At 41.4% G+C, this 23,092-nt stretch overlaps 1 protein-coding gene across 1 annotated transcript in view; it reads right to left on the bottom strand.

Moving 5' to 3' along the window:
- Nucleotides 1-14,030: 14,030 nt before the first annotated feature.
- The window catches only part of MFSD10 (major facilitator superfamily domain containing 10), a 171,912-nt gene continuing 162,850 nt past the window's right edge, over nt 14,031-23,092 (bottom strand). The window contains 1 exon segment of the mRNA XM_053704198.1: nt 14,031-20,912. Within this exon segment, the coding sequence (XP_053560173.1) occupies nt 20,806-20,912 (107 nt within the window). The 3' untranslated portion in view covers nt 14,031-20,805.

Genomic DNA, 23,092 nt, shown 5'->3' with positions numbered 1-23,092 from the left:
CTATTTATTCTTTGGGTTCTATTTGGGTTGTGAATTTTGTTTCATTGTGAAAAAAAATATTCTTTTAATCCTGCCCTTATTTCTCATTACCCGTGGACTTCACAGTTTGTGTATTAGTTCCAAGGAGTAAATACATCACCTCCTGTGTGAAAGAAAACATAATTTATGCTTACCTGAAAAATTAATTTCTTTCATGGTGGTGAGAGTCCTCGAGACCTCACCCTGTTTATTTTTGGTGTTGGTCAATTTTTGTAAACATCTTTTTCCCCTGCTCCTATTATTTTGCTCTTTTTTCTTTTCCTATCAATTTTGCTTGGCTATACGTAAAACTGAGTTGCCAGTGAGTTGGGAGGGGTTTCATAGAGCTCTTGCGGTTTGGGACTTTTTGCCTTCTCCTAGTGGCAGGAAAGAGTAATTCCCAGGAGTAATGGATCATGGACTCTCACCACTGTGAAAGAAATTAATTTATTAGGTAAGCATAAATGTTTTATTATATATCAGAGAAATTTATTGTAGAGGTTTTTATTGTAACCTCTGTTCCTGGGGAATTTACAGAGTTAGTTTATACTCCAGATTCTATCTTTTTAATGAAGAAGTTTCTTCCATTAAAGTGAGGGTAAACTTTATATGCTTTAATACAGGTAGCCCTCAGTTTACGCCGGGGTTAGGTTCCAGGAGGAATGGTTGTAAATCTAAACCGTAGTAAATTGAAACCCAGTTTATAATGTGTCAGTGGGAAGTGAGGGGAAAGGTTCCAGGCCCCTCTCAAAATTGTCATAAGCAACACCTAATACATTATTACATACATAAGCTTTGAAATGAAGACTTTAAATGCTAAATAGCATTATAAACCTAATAATATAGATTGTATCATCATCAAACTAAGTTTAATAAACAAAAACGTTTTTTTTACTTGCATTTTTCTGCAATCAGTTCTTTGCATTGTTAGCATGTTAGATAATATTGGGTCTGCACCTATTCTATGTATTTCAATCTGTAGTGATTAAGCAGTTAGGCACCCTCACCTAAGATAATAGAGAAGTGGCTGCTAAAACTTGTTGCTTGATAGCTAATGTCTGCTCTGTGTATACAGATCAATTTCAGGCTGTTAAAGGGACACTGAACCCAATTTTTTTCTTTTGTGATTCAGATAGAGCATGCAATTTTAAGCAACTTTCTAATTTACTCCTATTATCAATTTTTCTTCGTTCTCTTGCTATCTTTATTTGAAATGGAAGCCATCTAAGCTTTTTTGGGTTAAGAACTCTGGACAGCACTTTTTGATTGGTGGATGGATTTTTTCCACCAATCAGCAAGGACAACCCAGGTTGTTCACCAAAATGGGCCGGCATCTAAACTTACATTCTTGCATTTCAAATAAAGATACCAAGACAATAAAGAAAATTTGATAATAGGAGTAAATTACAATGTTGCTTAAAAATTCATGCTCTATCTGAATCACAAAAGAAAAATTTTGGGTTCAGTGTCCCTTCAAGTTGCATAACTTTGCTGCAAAACAAGCAGACAGCTCCACCTGCTGGCTATTTTAAATAGTGCACTTTGCTTTCCAAAGCTCTTCAATAGCAGTTACATGACTGAAAAAAAGGTTGTTATTCTGAACCGGCGTATCAGGTCTGGAATCTAAGCGATATTTTAGATGGACTTTAATTGATTACTTCTAATGAAGATGCACTGTTAATTACTTTTTAATCTAGCCGGCAGTCCACTTCAAAACTCATATTTTTTGAGAGCGAATGGTTTAAAGTGTTTTGCAATTGGCTCTCTAGCTAAAAAAAAGTGCTGTACGGTTAGAGTGCCTCGTTGGCTCACCAAAGTGGGCGGCCAGAGGAAGGGCATTTGAATTTCAGCGCTACCTTAAAAAGTAAGTTAAAGCGCATCTGTTACGGTTGCCTCCAGGCTGGCTGGAAGTTGGACCGTAGAAAAGGATGCTCCTAGCGCTCACCAAAGGAGCAGCAGCACCGTGGACACTCTATAACTGCTGCGTAGCCACCATAAGTAATGCAGACTCTATGAACCACCGCTGCTGGGCTGGTATCTCGCCGTCTGCTCTGCGCCTTGGACCTATGACCAGCCTCCAGTAGGTGAACCTCTTCCTTCTGTAGCAATCCCTGTAGCTAAGGGAGTATGAAGAGCATAGCAATCCCTGTAGTGATTATAAGCTGTCCCCTACAAACATGAGTCAAAGCTGCAAGTTAGAGGGTCAAAAATAGGTCTGAAGTGCTGGAGCACACAGCCTGCTTTTATTGAGGTTACATGCAAAACAGGACACTCTCAGGGGGAGGCATAAAATCCCCCATCACACATTTGATATTAGATAGAGAGACACTCCCTTTGACAGGCCACAACATTTACTTCAGCAGATAACATTACACACAATAAAACAATGCAGTCCACCTTATCAATACTAGTCTGATTAGACAATGGGAAAGTTGATCACTAAACCTAATTAGGGCTAATCCCAGCAGACTTGTATTTAGAATGCTTCTTGAAGCTGAACAAAGTTATCTCTGTAGTTCTGACTGAAGGGTCTGTCACATAGCACTTAATGGCACACAATGAAACTGAACCAAGTGGGAGAAAGCCAGGGACAAGTCATTTCACAGGTCTGGGGACATAGTCTTAAAGGGGCATTGTTCACCAAAGTCACAATATGTCCCCAGACGGTTCTTAAAGGGCCATACACACCCAATAAAAGTTAATATGTTTTCAGGGGCCCAATCTTCCAGGGGCCATAGTCATGAGGAAGGAGGCTGGCAAATAGGCTTCTCCAAAATCCAGGGAAGCAGGGCATCCTTCCATTTAAAGGGCCAGTCACAAATAGCAGTTTGTAACATATCTCCCCTTTTGGAGGGAGACTAACAAGGCACCTGACCTTCTGTCGGTCAGTGCCTAAGTTAGTCTCGCAACCCACCCACAAATAAACACTAGCAGCAAAGCAGCCCCCCCACAACAAGTAGCACTGCCCTGTAGGTTCCAGGTTATAGGATGAAAGTGTAGCATCCTCTGCCTTCCTGGCGCAGCTGGGCAAATAGCTGATGGTACTTGGGGGGCAGAGGCCAGCGGCACTCTGCCCTGGTGCCAGCGCTTCTGCTGGGGTGAGGGGTTTGCAGGCCAGTCCTGTAACAAGGGGGTCTGTAGGGCAGAGGCCAGCAGCGCTCTGTCCTGATGCCAGCTCTTCTGCTGGGGGAATTGGGGCATAGTCCTGCCCGGTGGCAAAGGGAACGTGGGGGTTAACATCTCCACTGTTAACCCTGGGCCCAAGTTAGGAGTTAGCTGGGGAGGGGGAGATTGGCTTACCTCCTCCTCCTGATACTCCGGCGGCCGTTGGGAAGGGAGGTCGATGCTCTCCTCTTCCTGTGGAACATGCTGCGGCTGGGGAGAGAGACCGGTTGTCTCCTCTCCCTGGAAGGCACACTCCGGCTGGGGAGGGAGGTCGATGCTCTCCCCTCCCTGTAGCTGGGTCTGTCGCTGGGGATCTGGGCCGCCTGCCCAGCATCCCTGTAGGGCCGGTAGAGAGACTGCGGTCCCATCTCCACCTGCCTGCTGGGGGTCCTCCCAGGACCAGTCTATGAGGCCTGCTGCCTCTGGTATCTCGGGTTGGGGAAGGAGACTGGTTGTCTCTTCCCTCTGCACAGTATACTGCCGCTGGGGAGGGAGGTCGCTGCTCTCCTCTCCCTGTGGAACATGCTGCGGCTGGGGAGAGAGACCAGGTGTCCATACCCTCAAACTCCACAGTTGGCGATCAAAGGCTCGTGCCGCTTTGTTCTCTGTATCCAATTCCTGGATGATGCGACTGACTACCTCCTGCGCAGGGTCTGGACCATATCGGACTAGCCGCCTCTTTACCTCTGGAACGAAATCCGCGCCCTCATAGCGACGGATCCGGTTGAGGTGCTCTTCACATGGTTCTGACCAGTATCTTGTCAGCTCCATGCTGCTGTAGGTAGGGATGCTGCGCAGTGGCTAGCGTTGCCCTCAATTACTCTCCTACGATACCAGTGCTGTTGTGGTGCTGCTCCTTGCGCTAGGACGCCAATCCCACCGCTGCCGCCAAATGTTACGGTTGCCTCCAGGCTGGCTGGAAGTTGGACCGTAGAAAGGGATGCTCCTAGCGCTCACCAAAGGAGCAGCAGCACCGTGGACACTCTATAACTGCTGCGTAGCCACCATAAGTAATGCAGACTCTATGAACCACCGCTGCTGGGCTGGTATCTCGCCGTCTGCTCTGCGCCCTGGACCTATGACCAGCCTCCAGTAGGTGAACCTCTTCCTTCTGTAGCAATCCCTGTAGCTAAGGGAGTATGAAGAGCATAGCAATCCCTGTAGTGATTATAAGCTGTCCCCTACAAACATGAGTCAAAGCTGCAAGTTAGAGGGTCAAAAATAGGTCTGAAGTGCTGGAGCACACAGCCTGCTTTTATTGAGGTTACATGCAAAACAGGACACTCTCAGGGGGAGGCATAAAATCCCCCATCACACATTTGATATTAGATAGAGAGACACTCCCTTTGACAGGCCACAACATTTACTTCAGCAGATAACATTACACACAATAAAACAATGCAGTCCACCTTATCAATACTAGTCTGATTAGACAATGGGAAAGTTGATCACTAAACCTAATTAGGGCTAATCCCAGCAGACTTGTATTTAGAATGCTTCTTGAAGCTGAACAAAGTTATCTCTGTAGTTCTGACTGAAGGGTCTGTCACATAGCACTTAATGGCACACAATGAAACTGAACCAAGTGGGAGAAAGCCAGGGACAAGTCATTTCACAGGTCTGGGGACATAGTCTTAAAGGGGCATTGTTCACCAAAGTCACAATATGTCCCCAGACGGTTCTTAAAGGGCCATACACACCCAATAAAAGTTAATATGTTTTCAGGGGCCCAATCTTCCAGGGGCCATAGTCATGAGGAAGGAGGCTGGCAAATAGGCTTCTCCAAAATCCAGGGAAGCAGGGCAACCTTCCATTTAAAGGGCCAGTCACAAATAGCAGTTTGTAACAGCATCTTCATTACAACTGATGAATTACACTCCATCTAAAATATCACTAACATTACAGGTTTGTTTCTACAATGGGGGAAGTTTACTATCACTTCAAATGTGATTATCCTGCTCTTTATTTGTTTGCTCTTTGTGATTTGTCAAGTTTATTTTAGATGCTATGGGGCCCATTTATCAAAGGGTTTGCGGACCTGATCCGCAAGACCTCGCTAAATGCGGAGAGCAATACGCTCTCCACATTTAACATTGCACCAGCAGCTCACAAGAGCTGCTGGTGCAACGCCGCCCCCTGCTGACTCGCGGCCAATCGGCCGCCAGCAGGGAGCTGTCAATCAACCCGATCGTATTCGATCGGGTTGATTTCCGGTGATTCCTGTCCGCCTGCTCAGAGCAGGCGGACAGGGTTATGGAGCAGCGGTCTTTAGACCGCTGCTTCATAACTTGTGTTTCTGGCGAGTCTGAAGACTCGCCAGAAACACGGCCCTTCAAGCTCCGTACGGAGCTTGATAAATGGGCCTGTATAAGTTAAGGATAAACAGCCTTATGTTTTTTTCTCTTTGGGTTTGTTAGCATTTTACAAAATGTATTTAAAATGTTTTGGATGTCCAGCTTCTGACAGCACTGATTCTCAGGTTGATTCTAGTATAAAGAGTGTTTTTGCTCTGTTTCTTTTTGATGGATTTTAGTCTGCAAAACTATATCTTGTGTGCTTGAGATTTCAAGCCTTGTAAATTCTTTTAAGATGTGTGTATTTATTTGGGGGTAAGGGAGATTTTCTGCACCAAGATTAAAAAAAAATAATGGTAAGATTAGATCAGCAGGGCATTTTAATTTCTTTTGGCAGTCTAAGAATCAGAAAACTTCCTCCTGTGCCCAGACTTCTGTTTACACCAAATCTTCCTGGAAGTCCAACCCTTTTTTGTTTTTCTATTTAGAGTGATGGCCTGAATCAAGCATCATCAATTCTGATTGCTCCAGTGTGGCCTCACAGGATTCGGTTTGCAGATCTGGTTTAAATGCCCATCTGTTTTCCCTTGAGGCTTTCTATAATAAGGGATCTTCTCTCTTAAAGTCCTTTGTTTTATCAAAATTGACGGCATGGCAATTGAATGTTTAGTGGTGTCTCAGAACGTTTTTAATGACACCTTGATTTAGGCTAGGAAACCTGTATCCACACGTATTTATCACCTTGATTTAGGTCTAGAAAACCTTTTATGCTTGGTGTGTTTACAAAAGTTATTGCTGGAATTATTTTAGGATACCTAGGGTTCTTGAGTTCCCGTTGGAAGGTCTGGATAAGGGTCTGTCAGGCAGTTCTCAAAAGGGTCAGCTTTTGGCTCCTGTTTTGTTTAATAAGGATAATGCTTAAAGGACCAGTGTGCACACAAATTGTCTTAATGTAATATAACTAATTGACAATTAATTTATACAGAGATATTGTTAACAAATAATTATTATGCTGGCAAAATAAATGTTTTATAAAGTTACCTTTTTATTCCACCGTGCTTTCTACTCCATTATGGGCCGCCCTTATGAAAGGGCTGAGCAAACACACTATCCCATCACACCTTCTCTCCAATCGTTAGCAGTATACTAATTGCTGCAATACGCCCCCAAAACCTCACAACGCAAGTGCAAGTTTGTATGTGACCACGCATGCTAGGCAGGTGCTGTTGAATTGTAGCAGTTTTTATATATGATCTTGCAAAAGCCAGTAAAAACCTCGAAAAGTTATGTTACAGTCTGCAAACAATATGGCGGCGCAGTGAAAGCAACATGAGTGACCCTATGATCACCCTGAGCAAACCATGCAAGGCCCGCATGCCAACTAGTGGGATCTTACCGGGAATGCCGCATACAGGAGGAATATCGCTGAGAAGGTAGACAGAGGAAAATAACGTAGCACCAAGCAAGCATTTACGGCCACTTAATCTTCACACAAGAAAACCAGATGAAATTGGGTAATCCTTATGCCAATTACTAACAGTAGCCAATAAAATATTTCTTCTGACAGCTCTACTGTGAGGAGCATTTTATTGCGCTCCTCACAATAGAGCTGATATCACCGCCAATAAGAAGCATATAATTGCTGCAGCGCGCATAGGAGTGCCGCAATCCCATGCTGAAGGAGAGCTGACGTCACCGCAAATGGCACTCATGCTGCCGCGCCGCTCTAGCCATTGCTAGGGGCGCGGCATCTCCTTCCCTGCTCGTTGCCAGGGGCAGTGTTGGCTCAGGATGCGTGGGGTGCTGACGTCATCGGCGCACACTCCTGATGCCGGTCGGAGCTCAGTGGCGAAAATCCTGCGCCTATTTAAATGTTACACTGATGATCTATCACTGCCCAAGTATAGGTGTTACTTTGTGTGCTCCTGGGTGTGACAGATCGTTCTCTCTAACTGCCTATTATTGATTACTGTTGCTGAACCTGCCTGTCTGACTACTCTATCTGCCTTAATCCTTAATCTACTGGATTGATTAATGTTGCTGAACCTGCCTGTCTGTCTACTCTACCTGCCTTAACCTTTAATCTGCTGGACTGCTTTGCTGTTGCCAAACCCTGCCTGCCTGACCATTCTAGTGGTTTATCCTTGGACTGCTTTACTGTTGCCAAACCCTGCCTGCCTGACCATTCTAGTGGTGTGCCCTAGGACTGCTCTGCTGTTGCCGCTGGGGACTGTCCTGCCTGTGGTGAGTGCCGCCTTCCTAATCTCACTAACTTTCTCTGCTCTGGAATATTCCCTATAATTCCGGCTCGATGCCAGGATAACAAGACTACTGGCCGAGTTTGGTCTGATAGAGGAGTATCCCACCAGCGTTACATTATACTTGGGCCATGCTGCCAGAAGAGGTGGCCCAAGCTGTTTATCTTCAGGGACAGATGTTGGGAGCCCATACTACACAGTTGCAGAATATGGATTCCAAGCTAGAGGCTATTACCGCTCAACTCTCCTAGTTGCAGTGAGGGATGCTGCTCCTGTTGCTACTCCACCAGCCCCTACTCCTAGTACTGTGACTTCTTCCTCTGCTTCTGGAAGTATACCCCGGATACCCTTGCCTGACAAGTATGAAGGTACTACTGATTGCAGGGGCTTTCTAAACCAATGCAGGCTGCACTTCCGCAACGTCCCTCACACCTTTCAGTCTCATCAGTCAAGGGTCACCTTTATCATTTCCTTGCTATAGGACAAGGCCCTAGCCTGGGTCTCTCCCCTTTTGGAACAGAATGCTACATTCCTGCATGATGCTGATGAGTTAATTTCTGCTTTATCTTCTGTGTTTGGGACTTCTGCGTACCTCTGCTGCAGAATATTCTCTCCTGGATCTCCGCCAGGGCAATAAAACTGTGGCACAATTTGCCATCGAGTTCCGCACCTTGGCACTTGAAACCACTTGGGATGGCAGTGCTCTCAAGGCAGCCTTTAGGAGGGGTCTCCATGAATGCATCAAAGATGAACTAACTTATTGTGATATTCCTTCTTCTTTGGATGACTTTATAGCACTTTGTATCAACCTGGAATCTCGCTTTCAGGAAAGGCAAGCCGAGAGAGACAGAACAAGGAGGGTCCTTCCCTCCCGTCCTCCTATTCGCCCAATTTCGGCAGCATCCGCTACCCCTTCAGCAGCTCCAGTTACCTCAGTAGAGGAACCCATGGGTCTCTCCTCCTTCAAACCCTCAGAGTCTGAAAGGCAGAGAAGAAGGAGACTGAGACTGTGTTTTTTGTGGATCTAACACCCACCAACTAAAGGACTGTGACATTCGGCCGAGAAAAGCCAATGCTTAGGGGATAACACTGGGGTACCTCTAAGCATGATCTCTACTAAATCCCCTCGCTCCTCTTGGATCCTGGTACCTGTTACCCTTATCTTCCTTCAGAATACTGTCCACACTCAAACCTTCATTGATTCAGGGGCAGCGGGAAACTTCCTGGATCACCGTTTCATGATTCAAGCTGGTTTGCCTCTTCTGTAGAAAAGACATTGTCTCAAAATAACTACCCTGGATGGCACCCCCCTTGGTTCGGGCGTGATCCATTTTGAATCAGCACCCCTGACTGTGGGAGTCTTCCACACTGAACAGCTACAGTTTGAGGTCATTCATTCCCCAGCACAGCCTGTCATCCTTGGTCTTCCTTGGCTTCGGGTACACAATCCACAGTTCGACTGGGCTGAGGGAAAACTGGCCTCCTGGGGTACCTCCTGTTTCCACTGCTGCCTTGGAAAAGTCATTCCTCTGCCCTGTATTCCCATAGCCAGTATACAGACTCCTTTAAGCCTTCCTTCAGTATACACAGACTTTGCGGATGTGTTTGAGAAAAAAGCAGCCAACGTGCTGCCACCCCACCGTCCTTATGATTGCAAGATCGACCTCTTTCCCGGAGCCCCACTTCCTAAAGGGAGGACTTATCCACTCTCCAAGGCTGAAACCAAATCCATGGAGGAGTTACATCCAAGAGAACCTAGCTAAAGGTTTCATTCGCCCTTCCTCCTCTCCTGCTGGGGCAAGCTTCTTTTTCATCAGTAAGAAGGATGGTGGGCTCAGACCCTGCATTGACTACAGGGCCTTGAACAACATAACCATCAAGAATCGCTATCCCATACCATTGATCACCGAACTGTATGACTCACTCCAGGATGCTCGTTTTTTCACCAAACTGGACTTACGTGGGGCATACAATCTGATTTGTATCTTTATAGGCCACGAATGGAAGACCGCCTTTAACACAAGATATGGGCATTATAAATACCTTGTAATGCCCTTTGGTCTGTGTAACGCCCCTGCAGTCTTCCAGGCATCTGTCAACGATGTCTTCCGTGACCTCCTCAACCGCACTGTTATCGTTTATCTGGACGACATCCTTGTTTTCTCTTCCACTTTAGAAGAGTATCATAGGCACGTGAGACAGGTGCTTCTTCATCTCAGAGATAATTCTTTGGTAGCCAATCTAGAAAAGTATGAGTTTGATCAAGTGCAGATCCAGTTCCTTGGTTATGTCATCTCGAAGAAGGGTTTTGCCATGGATCCTACTAAACTCACCGCAGTACTAGAATGGCCACAACCTACCTCTTTAAAGGAATTGCAGAGATTTTTGGGATTCTCCAATTATTACCGCAAGTTTATAAAGAACTGCTGGATTGATTACTGTTGCTGAACCTGCCTGTCTGACTACTCTACCTGCCTTAACCCTTAATCTGCTGGATTGATTACTGTTGCTGAACCTGCCTGTCTGACTACTCTACCTGCCTTAACCCTTAATCTGCTGGACTGCTTTGCTGTTGCCAGACCCTGCCTGCCTGACCATTCTAGTGGTTGATCCTTGGACTGCTTTACTGTTGTCAAACCCTGCCTGCCTGACCATTCTAGTGGTGTGCCCTAGGACTGCTCTGCTGTTGCCGCTGGGGACTGTCCTGCCTGTGGTGAGTGCCGCCTTCCTCATCTCACTAACTTTCTCTGCTCTGGGATATTCCCTATCATTCCGGCTCAACGTCGGGATAACAAGACTACTGGCCCGAGTTTGGTCTGATAGAGGAGTATCCCACGAGCATTACACATGCGCTCTACATGTAGTGTTCACAGGAGTGCGCATAGCCAGAGCGGCCGAACGTATTCCCAGAATAGATTTGGGCTTGGTAAAAAAAATTGTGCGATTGGCTAGAAAAAAAATATAGTTGTATTATGTTTTTAACGCTCAAAAGGGATACTCTACATGTTTGCAACACAATAAATCCAGAACAGAAAAAAAAATATCAGTATAAAATGTCCCTTTAAATTCCAGATTTTGAGACCTTTGTTCGGTCTCTGATCAGAATTTAATCAGTTATTCATCCAGTTTCTCCTCCTTGTAATCTGAATCTGGTTTTGAGGTTTCTTCAAACTACTCCATTAAGCCAACGCATGGCTTGCACCTTCAGCTATTATCTTGGAAGGTACTTTTTCCTCTAGTTATATCTAGAAGAGTCTCTGAGCTTTCAGGTATCTCATCAGGATAAGGCTCTTTGCACTAGCTATTCTTTTCTTCCTAAAGTGTTATCTACATATACTATCAATCAGGAAATTGTGGTTCCTTCTTTTTGTCCAGTTCCTAAGAATTCTTAAACGCACAATGTCTACAGCATCATCTTGTAGTAAACTTTCCAATTTACTTCTATGATCAATTTTGCTTCTTTCTCTTGGTATCCTGTATTAAAGAAGGAGCATTAATGCACTTTTGGGAGCTAGCTGAACATATTGGTAAGCTAATGATAATACCATGGGAACAAAGCAAATTAGTTAGTAGAAGTAAATTGGTAAGCTGTTTCAAATTGTATGTTCTCCTTCCTTCCTCCCATTGAGGCAGCTCACTGCGATCAGCCACAGGAGTAGAGAGCAATGCAATAGAGGAATAAAAAGTACTAGGGGGCGTGTCCGTGAAGCGTTCTGGATAGGACGCACTTTCTGAAAGCTCCGGGAAAATCTAAAATAATCCGACGATTATTAATTCTCAACAGCAAGATTACGATCATACTACATAAAGACACCACAATCTTGCTAATTGTGGCCCCATATTTACCTTCTTAGCTGTTTATATGACTCTGGGCACTCAGATCGGAACATAAAGGCCTAGGGCGGCAGTCCATTGTTAGGCATACACCTCCCCCCGGGAAGTACCAGGTGATCAGTGCTGTCGGGAAAAGCCTGACTTACTGAAATTTCTTCATCATTCATCTCTAACTGGACAGTAAGCTGATTCATAGCAACACAATCTCTGTAGTGGGGAAAAGCGAAACACCACCTGCAAGATATCTATAACTGATGGAGCATGACTAACATGGCGGAAGACAAAGGTCAGCTGCGACATGAGGAGTTCTTCACAAAATTCACAAACCTCATGTAAAAGCTAATAGAAAGAGCTCCATACAATTACCTACTGCAACACCTAAATATGGAGAAGAGGATTAAAGCACTCCAGAGGGCTCTATTGGTGGCAAAGCCCCAAACCGACATCCTCAAGACTGATCTCTGCCTGAACTACAGGAGCCTCATGGCACAGTGCATACGCAGACGGCAGCCAATACACCTAGAGTGGTGCATAATATAGAGCCGCAACCAAAACCTCAGCAGACCTCCAAAAAACAAGCCACCGTCTACTCCACAAGGAACAAAGAGCATAATGTAAAAGCTTCCATCTCCCAAACAGACCTACCCTCGGTGAGTGCAGACCCCCGGGACCTTCAAGATTGTATCACAGGCCGCAATACGGAAGGAAATAGAGAGGATCATAATACCACTACCCTCACACAAAACAGACTTGCCCGGGTGTTTACCGTTGCAGAGATAAAAATATCAGCACTCCGTACTTATCACCCACATGGATCTCCCCATATGACTCACCAACGACCTAATTTAAACACTAACGAATAGAACTCTCTTGGCAGGCGCAGAAGAGAGAAAAAATATGAGACTGTAGGAGGATATCCATAGAGGACACTCTGAGAATGAGTAAATAGCTATGGAGTTATATCATTTTTTCAAATGTACATGTCTGTTCTTTAGGCTAGGTTACTACTCTTTAGCATAATCTACAGGCCCCTAACAAGTTGTGAACTTTATGCAGCATGTTTGTGTGTCACTGTTATTTCAAAGTAAAATGTATAACTGTTTTAATAGCATTGAATATAAATTTTATTAGTGCTAAAACAGCCTTTATCCATGCTTCACAACTCTCACAGATTCTCCTTGTTTTAAATATATGTTGATCTGTGTTGTTGAGCATTGGTTCCTGAACCCCTCATTATGTCACAGACCTTTTAATGTTTTAGATTGCATCTTGGTGGTGTTTCATTGTTAAATGTTCATACATACTTACAAAATTAGATATATTATTTTAACGCGGGGAGAAATTTTAATTGTATTAATAATATTTTTAAATGCCTGCTTGTTGTTCGCTGTATTTAAAAATGATGGGGATAGTATAAAACAGTTCACAAGGTATTTCGTCCCTTATATAGCGGCCTGCGGCCGGGCTATGGAGAGGAAGAAATGGTATAGTCCATATGCATAAAGCAAAATCTCCTGTCCTGATATAGAAGTAAACAACTGTCCATTTGCTTATCCCTCCCAGTAAGAATGACATCTTCTCGCTCACCGCCACTTACCTCCTCTTATGCCAATTAGATAGCAGCATCACCAAATGAGAATATTCATCTATATTAAAATATTACAATTGGCAATAGAGATATGACCACCTTCCCCCTATCCACTTAATAAAATCATTAGGAATCATCTTTATAGCTGTTTTCCTCCAACCCTCTCCTTACCATAGGAATCTTTACACCCTAGACCCATATACCATACCTACATGGTGCTATGAATATCTTAGAAAATTACTACCCAATTCAGTTTAGACCTCCAGTTAATCCCTAACTTTATATGTTCTATGTTAATTGTTTTTCTTTTTAATATAGCTTAAATGAAACAACCTCTTGTTAAACATAACAACCACAATTTATAGGTCCAAGAGAGAGTTAGTTTAATCTGGAAGGAGAAAAAATGGAGACTAACACATAGATTGCAAATCATTGTTACATTGATATGACATGTATATCTGATGTTATGCTTTCTTTTTCATCTGTGTATGTCACTTTGAGTCCTCAATAAAAATATATTAAAAAAAAAATTGTATGTTCTATCTGTCACTAAGGGGACAAATTATCAAGTTCTGAATGCTCGCCGGAAAAGACCGCTGCTCCATAACTTGTTTACCTGCAGACATCAATCCGCCCGATCCTATACGAATCTGCAAGGGTGGTATTGCACAAGCAGTTCACAAGAACTGCTTGTGCAATGATAAATGCTAACAGCGGCATTTATAGATGTGTGGTGGACATGATACACTACATTGTATCATGTCCGCTCGCACTTTAATAAATCGGGCCCTAAATATCTACTGCTACTAGGTCTTTCATAAACATGGTTAAAATTAGTGTGCAGATTTTATATTAGATATATTTTAAATAATATGGGGGTAAACATATTTTTTTTTATTGCATCATACAAAAATAAAAATACAGTTAAAAAAGGCATCAGAAAACATAATATGAGAAATGTATACACAGCAAAATTATGAAAATCTGTCTGACCTCCAGGGGTAGAACAATTCCTCAAACCCCAAGCACAGAAGAGGTTAAAGGAAATTACATCACTGGTGACATCACACAAGACCACATGACATGAAATATGAGAACATAAACAAAATTACATTATCAAAAGGTATCACTTATGTTAAGACAGTGTATCATGGAAGTGTCTACACACATAAGTGTTTGTTTCAGATATAGTACAATATGTTGTCCATATTAGCTCCGGATGCTATTTTGTGTTTTAATACAATGTACTTTTTGTTTAATTAAAAAAAGTTTTGAAACCTAAAATAAAAAAAAAAGAAAATTAAAAATGTAAGTCTTTATGTAATTATTTTTCTTAGCAGAAACAAACTGTAGTCTATGTAAATGGGAAATAAAATAAACAATATATTAAATAATAGACACTGTTAATATTGATTGCATTGACCATGATGATTGGTGTCACACGATAAACAGCAGAGTTTGTACAATCCTAGATAAAATGTTGATTCCAATGAAAGAGACAGCATAGTGTAAAATTGTTTAGATGACCACCCTTAGATGTGTTTGTATATAAATTAGCTGTTTTTGCTCATTGAGACAGCAAACTATTCAAATAGGCTGAGCTTGCAGGGATAGGAGACCTCATTGTCATTCACTTTATAAACAAAGGCCTCCTTATATTCTGTCTATATACACAAAAGGCCAATACTTAGAGAGAAAATTTGAAAATTAACATTTAGTACCTATCTCTCCTATCACCTCACTTGGAGCTGTTGGATTGTTTGCATAGCTTTTCTATATCCAATACTGCTTTACTGACATTTTTTGTCACCAGTCAAAAACAGCTATTTAAAATGACAAAATAAAGGCAAACAAGTGATTTGTCAATAATTAAATACACTCTAGCCAGTAAAATTGATCATTGGGGACACGGTGGATATTTTACAGTACACTGTCCCTTGAATCGAGTGCTTTTATTGTAAAAGAAAAGGTGCCGGTACTCATTGATAATTGATTGATACTTTGTGCTCTGTAACTTTGAGAAAAGCAAATGGGACAAAGTTATTTACAATGCTTGATATAGTTTGTCATACCCTTTTGTGAAAACAAGAGTATTTACATGACGATTACAAATATTACCTGTTATGAGTTGGCAGAGGTGGTGGTATTCAGTACAGGTGAGTACTACCACAAAAAAGCCCTGCTTGAATCAAATAAAATCAATACTTCTGCAATATTTCAATTATCTACTGACCACTTCCAAAAACGTATGAAAGGCTATAAAACAACTAGCAGACTGATCACGGTGTATACTGCAATGTAAAATATACCGAAGCTCCAAAAATAACCTCCCAGCAGAACAGGGGGGTAGCACAGTTAATTCACCAGTAATTAGTGTTTGATATGGTCATTTAAAATAGCCATGTCTTTCAAAATAGATCATTCATACTTATTAGAAATCACAGCCTGAAACCTATATTTATTGTACATTTGCTTCCTCGGCCTGAACAAAAATATCAGCTGTGTGTTAACCCTACGCACGGAAGGCTCAGCCAGCATGAGGGTTTGACAATAATCACAAAAGGCCTTTGTTTTGTTTTTTTAAATATACTTCAAGCATAAAATCGTTATCTTCCAAAAACAATAGAAACATTATTTGCCTGATTAATTTCATAATATCGTATTAAAAAGATGCACATGATACAAACTGAACAGCCATATCAGGCATATATTAGATTACATCATAGGATTACGTGTCAATATGTCCTATAGGGATGTGCTGTCTTTTTGGAGCCATATTTCTTCTTGTCCAAATGCACATCCCTAGTAGCAGGGTTACTATGTTACATCCTGTGGCCGGCAACTCTCTTCATAGCTGTTCTTTTATTTGAACTTTTTGTAGGTGCTGGTTAGTGAATATACACATTTTTATACTGGGTGCTGCAATCTTAGCACGAAGGTATTGTTTTACCTGTGACAGAAGCAGCGCACACTCACATATCAGTGCCATTGACGGGTTTTTGACAGCAGTACTTTGCACTTTGAACTGGCTCACACAATAGAGAGCTGAAGCTTTACATTATAGCATTTTATTACAAATATAAACAAAGCCCTCAGGAATAATAAAAAGCAAAGCAGCCACTGATAAAATGTACAACTTATTTAAAGGGACACTCAATCAAAATTAAACTTTCATTATTCAGAAAGAGCATGCCATTTTAATCAACTTTCCAATTTACTTCCATTAACTAAATGTACACAGTCTTTTTATATTTAAACTTTTTAAAACACCAGCTCCTACTGAGCATGTGCAAGAATAAGTGTGTATGCATTTGTGAATGGCTGATGGCTGTCACATGGTATGTGTATGCATTTGTGATTGGCTGATGGCTGTCACATAGTACAGGGGGAGTGGAAAAAGACATAACTTTTAAAATTGTCAGAAAAAAATCTACTACTCATTTGAAGTTCAGACTAAGTGCTATTGCATTGTCTTGTTATCATGCATTTGTTGATTATGCAAATCAACTGTGTTGACTGGTCCTTTAAATGGCACTAGATTTAGCTTGTTATCTATAAGTACACCTAAATCCTTTTCCTCCTCTGTTTTGCAGAGTGCTCAATACAGCAGCTTATAAGGCTAATAAGATACTTACATGTATTAAAAGAGGCATAAATACAAGGGAAGAAAGTATAATTCTGACATATATATAAATCCCTGGTATGACCTCATCTTGAGTATAGAGTGCAGTTCTGGGGTGAGATTACATATGCGGCGCAAGCTTCAGCGGAACTGCTGAAACCCGCGTCGCCCATAATTTCACCTCAGACATCGGAGTATCACATAAATCCCACCGGCAGTTCATAAAGTACCGTAAGTCGGATAAACTAGCGATGTCCAGAAATGAGCATAAATACAAATTTCTGGAGTCGTCAGTGACTTACGGCACTTTAGAAACTGCCGGGTGTTCTAAAGAAAATGGTATGCCCCATAGGAATGTGTATACCACGTCACTTTAGGTCACGTGACTCAGCTGCTGGAAGGGTGTTGCGCTCATTGCGCATGCGGAAGAGGCCCAACCTCCTCCTAACAGCTGATGTAATGTAAATAATGAGTCGAGAAAATATTTGGCCCGTAATCACTCGCGCGCACTGTGGTCGCTTTGAGTGTATTTGAGTGAGCTAAAAACAGTGACAAATGTGACAGCATAGTGCTACTGTCATGATACCCACACCACACACCCTCACCTTCCCTACCCCACCGGATTAAAATATTGGAGCAGTCACCGGAGTTAATAGAAAAATATAGCCTTTATTACAAAATTCCAAACCTAAGTTTCAAAATGTTTTGGAGTCAACTGACACCTTTTTCGTCAAGTTGGCGGCGCACAATGGATCACTGAGGAGTAGGGCTGTGTGCGCATGCGCATGCGCATTGCCCTTTACGTTCCATAGAATCCTGCGACCCATTATGTACTAAATCTCCTTAAACAAATGTTTGGAGGAGGTTGGGCCTCTTGCGCATGCGCATTGAGCACCACACCCCACCAACAGCTGATAATACGCCATTAACCCACATCGCAACAAACCTTATAAATCTATTAACCCCTAATCCACCAAACCCAAACAACGCAATATTCCTAATAAAACTATTAACTTCTAAACCGCCAAACCCCCACAACGCAAATAACTAATTCAATTGCGAAGCCCCCTAACCTAACACCCACTAAATTAACCCCAATTACCTCAATTAAAAAATACTAAGTTACAAACAATTAAAATAAAAAAGCTAACATTACTTAAAAATAAAAAAACGAAGATTAAATTAATCTAAGATTACAAAAAATAAAAAATTCTAACATTACATAAAATAATAAACCAAATTATCAAAAATAAAAAAAATTAAACCTAATCCCTATGAAAATAAAAAAGCCCCCCAAAATAAAAACACCCTCTAATCTAATGCTAAATTACCAATAGCCCTTAAAGGGGCCTTTTGTAGGGCATTGCCCTAAAATTAAACAGCTCTTTTACCTTAAAAAAAAATAAGTCCCCCCTCTAACAGTAAAACCCCCCACCCACCAAACCCCCCCCCCAAAAAAAACCTAACACTAAAAAAATCCTAAAATACCCATTGCCCCTAAAGGGGCATTTGTATGGGCATTGTCCTTAAAAGGGCATTCAGCTCTTTTACTGCCCTTAAAAGGATATTCAGCTCTTTTTCAAAGGCCCATTAAATCCCTAATCTAAAAAAAAAAAAAAAAAAAAAAAAAAAAGCCTAAGTCTAACCCCAGATAGGTACTCACGGTTCCTGAAGTCCGGCGGTGAAGTCTTCTTCCAAGCGGCGATATCTTCGATCTTCTTCCAGGAAGAAGCCGGCATGGAACAAGACAGGTGACGGCGGTGACCGCGGAGCCATGGAGCGTGGAGATCCTCTTCGTACAATCACCACAGCACATTGAGGATTGAATTCAAGGTACGCGTTTAAATATGGGGTACCTTAATATGGGGTACCTTGCATTCCTATTGGTTGATTTGAGTCTTCAAATTCAAATCAGCCAACAGGATGAGAGCTACTGAAATCCTATTGGCTGTTCAAATCAGGTTAGGGGGTGTTAGGTTAGGGGGCTTAGTAATTTAATTAGTTATTTGCATTGTTGGGGTTTGGCGGATTAGGGGTTAATAGGTTAATTAAGTTTATTGCATTGGTGGGGAATGGCAGTTTAGGGGTTTATAGTTTTAATAGGTACTTTGCGATATGGGTGAATGGCAGATTAGGGGTTAATAGTTTATTAAGGTATATTGCGTTGTGGGGGGTTGGTGGATTGGGGTTAATAAATTAGATGTTTTGCAATGTGAGGATTGGCGGTTAAGGGGTTAATATAGTTTATTAGTTATTGCTGTAGGGGTTGGGGGTAAGTTACTATTTTCAGGGGGTTACGGTGCTCACATACTCAGCGCACGTCTTGCTGCGTCTGCCTATGTGTGGCGAGGTAAAAATGGAGTAAAATTTCTCCAAGTCCTTGCGCTGAATATGTTATACGGATTTGCGTTGCGGTTCTATGTTAGCTTATGGAAGTAAAAATTGTGGCCGACGGGTAAAATATACATTTATATGCGGCGCTGTATATGTGATACCAAAACTGTGTAAAAACCAGCGTCGCCGGCTTTTGCAGGCAACGCCGCATATGTAATCTTGCCCCTGGGGAGCCATTTTAAAAAGGGACATAGCAGAATTAGAAAAAGTTCAGAGAAGGGCCACAAAGCTAATAAGGTGAATGGAGGATTTAAACTATGAAGAGAAGTTACCCAAATTTGGTCTGTCTACTCTAGAAAAAAGGCTTGAGAGGTTATATGATTAATTTATATAAATATATTAAAGGCCTATTTACAGAGTTACCGGAAGACCTGTTTATTCTGAGAAAGTTGTTTGTGACAATTTAAGACTGGAGGAGATTTAATCTCCAGCAACAAAAAACGGTTTATACGAGCAATCAAACTGTGGAACATCCTGCCTAAGGAAGTAGTGACTGCCAATATCTTAGATACATTTAAAAATGGCTTAGATACATTTCTGTCTAAAAACAGATTTCAGGGAAATGATTGCTTTGTGTTAAATAGGACGGCTTTCTAATTGTTTACTTTAAGTTCAATTGTCAGCTTCTTTAGTGTAAATCAGGTATCCTCTGTATAGGTTGAACTCGATGGACTTCAGTCTTCTTCTAACCTCATCTACTATGTTACTATGTACTGCTCTGTATTATGCAGTGTTTCTGCCACAGCCAGTAAGAATACATAAGTTCCAAGATGGCGGCACCCACGGTAAAGATTAGGAGCTTTGCTAACTGGCACCTGTAACTAAATAGCTTTATAGAGAGATGCAGGCACAGGATGAAAAACAATAACATTGGGTGAAGTAACCATTCTGTTGTATCCCTACACAGCAGTTTAATGTGCTTTTAAGAACCATAGGCCCCATCAAGTCTGCGTGGACTTCCTGCTAAAATGTAAGCTGAACTAATTCCTTGATAGCCTTATACATATCTCAGACATTCTTGAATTCTTGTACAATATTTGTGCTAAAGTGCTAAATTTTTTTAGTTTAATGTCTGTTAGGTGGTGATGTAAATGAACATATCTGCAACAATACCCATTCTGTTTACTTTACATTAGATTCTGAAACAATCAAGCTAACATTAGACCTTGAGAAAATATTTATCGATTGTTGTTCAGTGAGTAGAAGTCCCATGGAAAACTGGTTATACAACAGAATATTGTTTTTCTTTATACATTCAATCCAATGTTTTTAAAGAAAATGTCTTTAACGAATATATACAACAAGTTCAGTTTTACAGTGATGCAATATTACTGCTGATTTTAATGCTATTACCCAGCATTCCTGGTGGTTATATCGGGACATATTGCTGGGCGTGTCTAGTAATACACATAAATGTGCTCCTAGGTAGTTCATATTCATCTAGAGGGTTTTCAGATTTCTATTTACCCACTCTATTGTTGAGTTATGGATTCTATCTTCCAAAGCCCTGAGATGATGCTTCTAGCAAACATTACTGAACATTTGATATATTAAGACAGAGATTGTTTGGTTGTCATTATTTGGTATGAGGTATAGAAAAATGTTTGTAACAGTTGAAGTCCTCAGGATCTATCACTCTTCTTTTGTATGATTCTTTATCTCTCGTAGAAATAGCAATGGGATCAGAAATGAAGCCGCACAGATGGTAAAGCAGACTTCTGCCCCTAGTAGCCAGTATACTGTGAAAAAAGATTAAAAATGAAAGTATTACAACTTGTACCTACCTCTGTAAATGTTAAAATGTATAAATAAAAAAGTGTTACATTTACATAGTACGGCTTTCTCAATTACTTACCTTTTTGCCGCAATGGGCCTGACTGCTTATTGATCACATTTACACCAGTAAAAATATTTGTTTAGTATATTAAACACATAAAATTTATTTTACCTACACCAGTACATGATGTATATATGTTTTTATGTGTTTAAACCAAAGTATTTTTGTGTAGCTCATTGCACCACGGAGCATAAAAGACATCAGTAATTTGTTATTTAAGAAACAGTTCCACACATCCTATTAGGTAATTAAGCACTTCTATTTGTAACCAAGTTTGTAAATGTAAGTTATATATATAGTTAAATTACTTTTGTTAATGGTAACTAATTACCTATGTTATTAAATCAAATTTTATCATGAGACGCTAACTTTAGGCCGCAGCCGATTGCAGTGGCGTAGCGTGGGGGGGGCCACAGGAGCGGTTGCCCAGGGCGCATAATTCTTAGGGGAGCAAAATTAAAGAGCCATCTCCTATGAGGTGTGCTCTCCAGTCTCCACCACTGCTCTCACTGAGTGTCTCACATGCAGCGCCGGAAGGAAGTGATCATCCTGGTGGTTTGTGCCTGCACTTTTCATTTCTACCTCTAGGTGTCACTGTTCCATTATAGCTCAACGTAAATAGTTACTGCGTTCCTCTCTAGACTTTTCTCCCCCTTCCTGAGCTCTAGTGCAGTGTAAGACCTAGCAGGAGACCTGATATAGGCGAGTTGTGCAGACTCCCATACTTTATATTGTGTAGACTTCCATACTTTATATTGTGCAGACTCCTAAACTCTACATTGTACTGACTCCCAAACTCTATATTGTGCAGACTCTCATGCTTTATATTGTGTAGACTCTCAAACTTTATAATGTGAAGACTTCCATACTTTATATTGTGTAGACTCCCAAACTCTATATTGTGCAGACTCCCAAACTCTATATTGTGCAGACTCCCAAACTCTATATTGTGCAGACTCCCAAACTCTATATTGTGCAGACTCCCAAACTCTATATTGTGCAGACTCCCATACTCTATATTGTGCAGACTCCCAAACTCTATATTGTGCAGACTCCCAAACTCTATATTGTGCAGACTCCCAAACTCTATATTGTGTAGACTCCCAAACGTTATATTGTGCAGACTCCCAAACGTTATATTGTGTAGACACCCAAACTCTATATTGTGCAGACCCCTAAACTCTATATTGTGCAGACTCCCAAACTCTATATTTTACATACTCCTAAAATCTATATTGTGCAGACTTCCAAACTTTATATTGTGCAGACTCCAAAACTCTATATTGTGCAGACTCCCAAACTCTATATTGTACAGACTCCCAAACTCTATATTGTGAAGACTCCCAAACTCTATATTGTGCAGACTCCCAAACTCTATATTGTGCAGACTCCCAAACTCTATATTGTGGAGACTCCCAAACTCTATATTGTGCAGACTCCCAAACTCTATATTGTGCAGACTCCCAAACTCTATATTGTGCAGACTCCCAAACTCTATATTGTGCAGACTCCCAAACTCTATATTGTGCAGACTCCCAAACTCTATATTGTACAGACTCCCAAACTCTATATTGTACAGACTCCCAAACTCTATATTGTACAGACTCCCAAACTCTATATTTGCAGACTCCCATACTCTATATTGTGCAGACTCCCATACTCTATATTGTGCAGACTCCCATACTTTATAGCTATAAGATGGCAATATATATTTATACATGCAAGGTTCATCTTGTATTTTTTACTTATATGTGTATTTTTTTTCTCACATACTTTTTCTGATAACATTTTCAACTATTTCATAATCAGAGCACTGAAGAATTCTGAATTGGGGGGCTGGGGGGTACAATAGTAAGGTGGTACAGTGAGGTACAATACAGAGGTGGTACAGTGAGGTACTATAGTGAGGTGGTACAGTGAGGTACTATAGTCAATCCCTACTGTACTGGTGGAAGAGATTCAGTCAGTGCTAATGGGGCGCAATACTTGCCTTGCCCTGGGTGCTAAAAACCCATGCTAGGCCACTGGCCTATTGCACAATTATTAAACACTCCTGCATAAAAATTTTTTGAGTGTGCTGGG

The sequence above is a fragment of the Bombina bombina genome, chromosome 2 (assembly GCF_027579735.1).
Source record: "Bombina bombina isolate aBomBom1 chromosome 2, aBomBom1.pri, whole genome shotgun sequence".
Lineage (NCBI taxonomy): Eukaryota > Metazoa > Chordata > Amphibia > Anura > Bombinatoridae > Bombina > Bombina bombina.
Note: the sequence above shows the minus strand (reverse complement) of the source record. Positions and strands in the feature narration are given on the sequence as shown.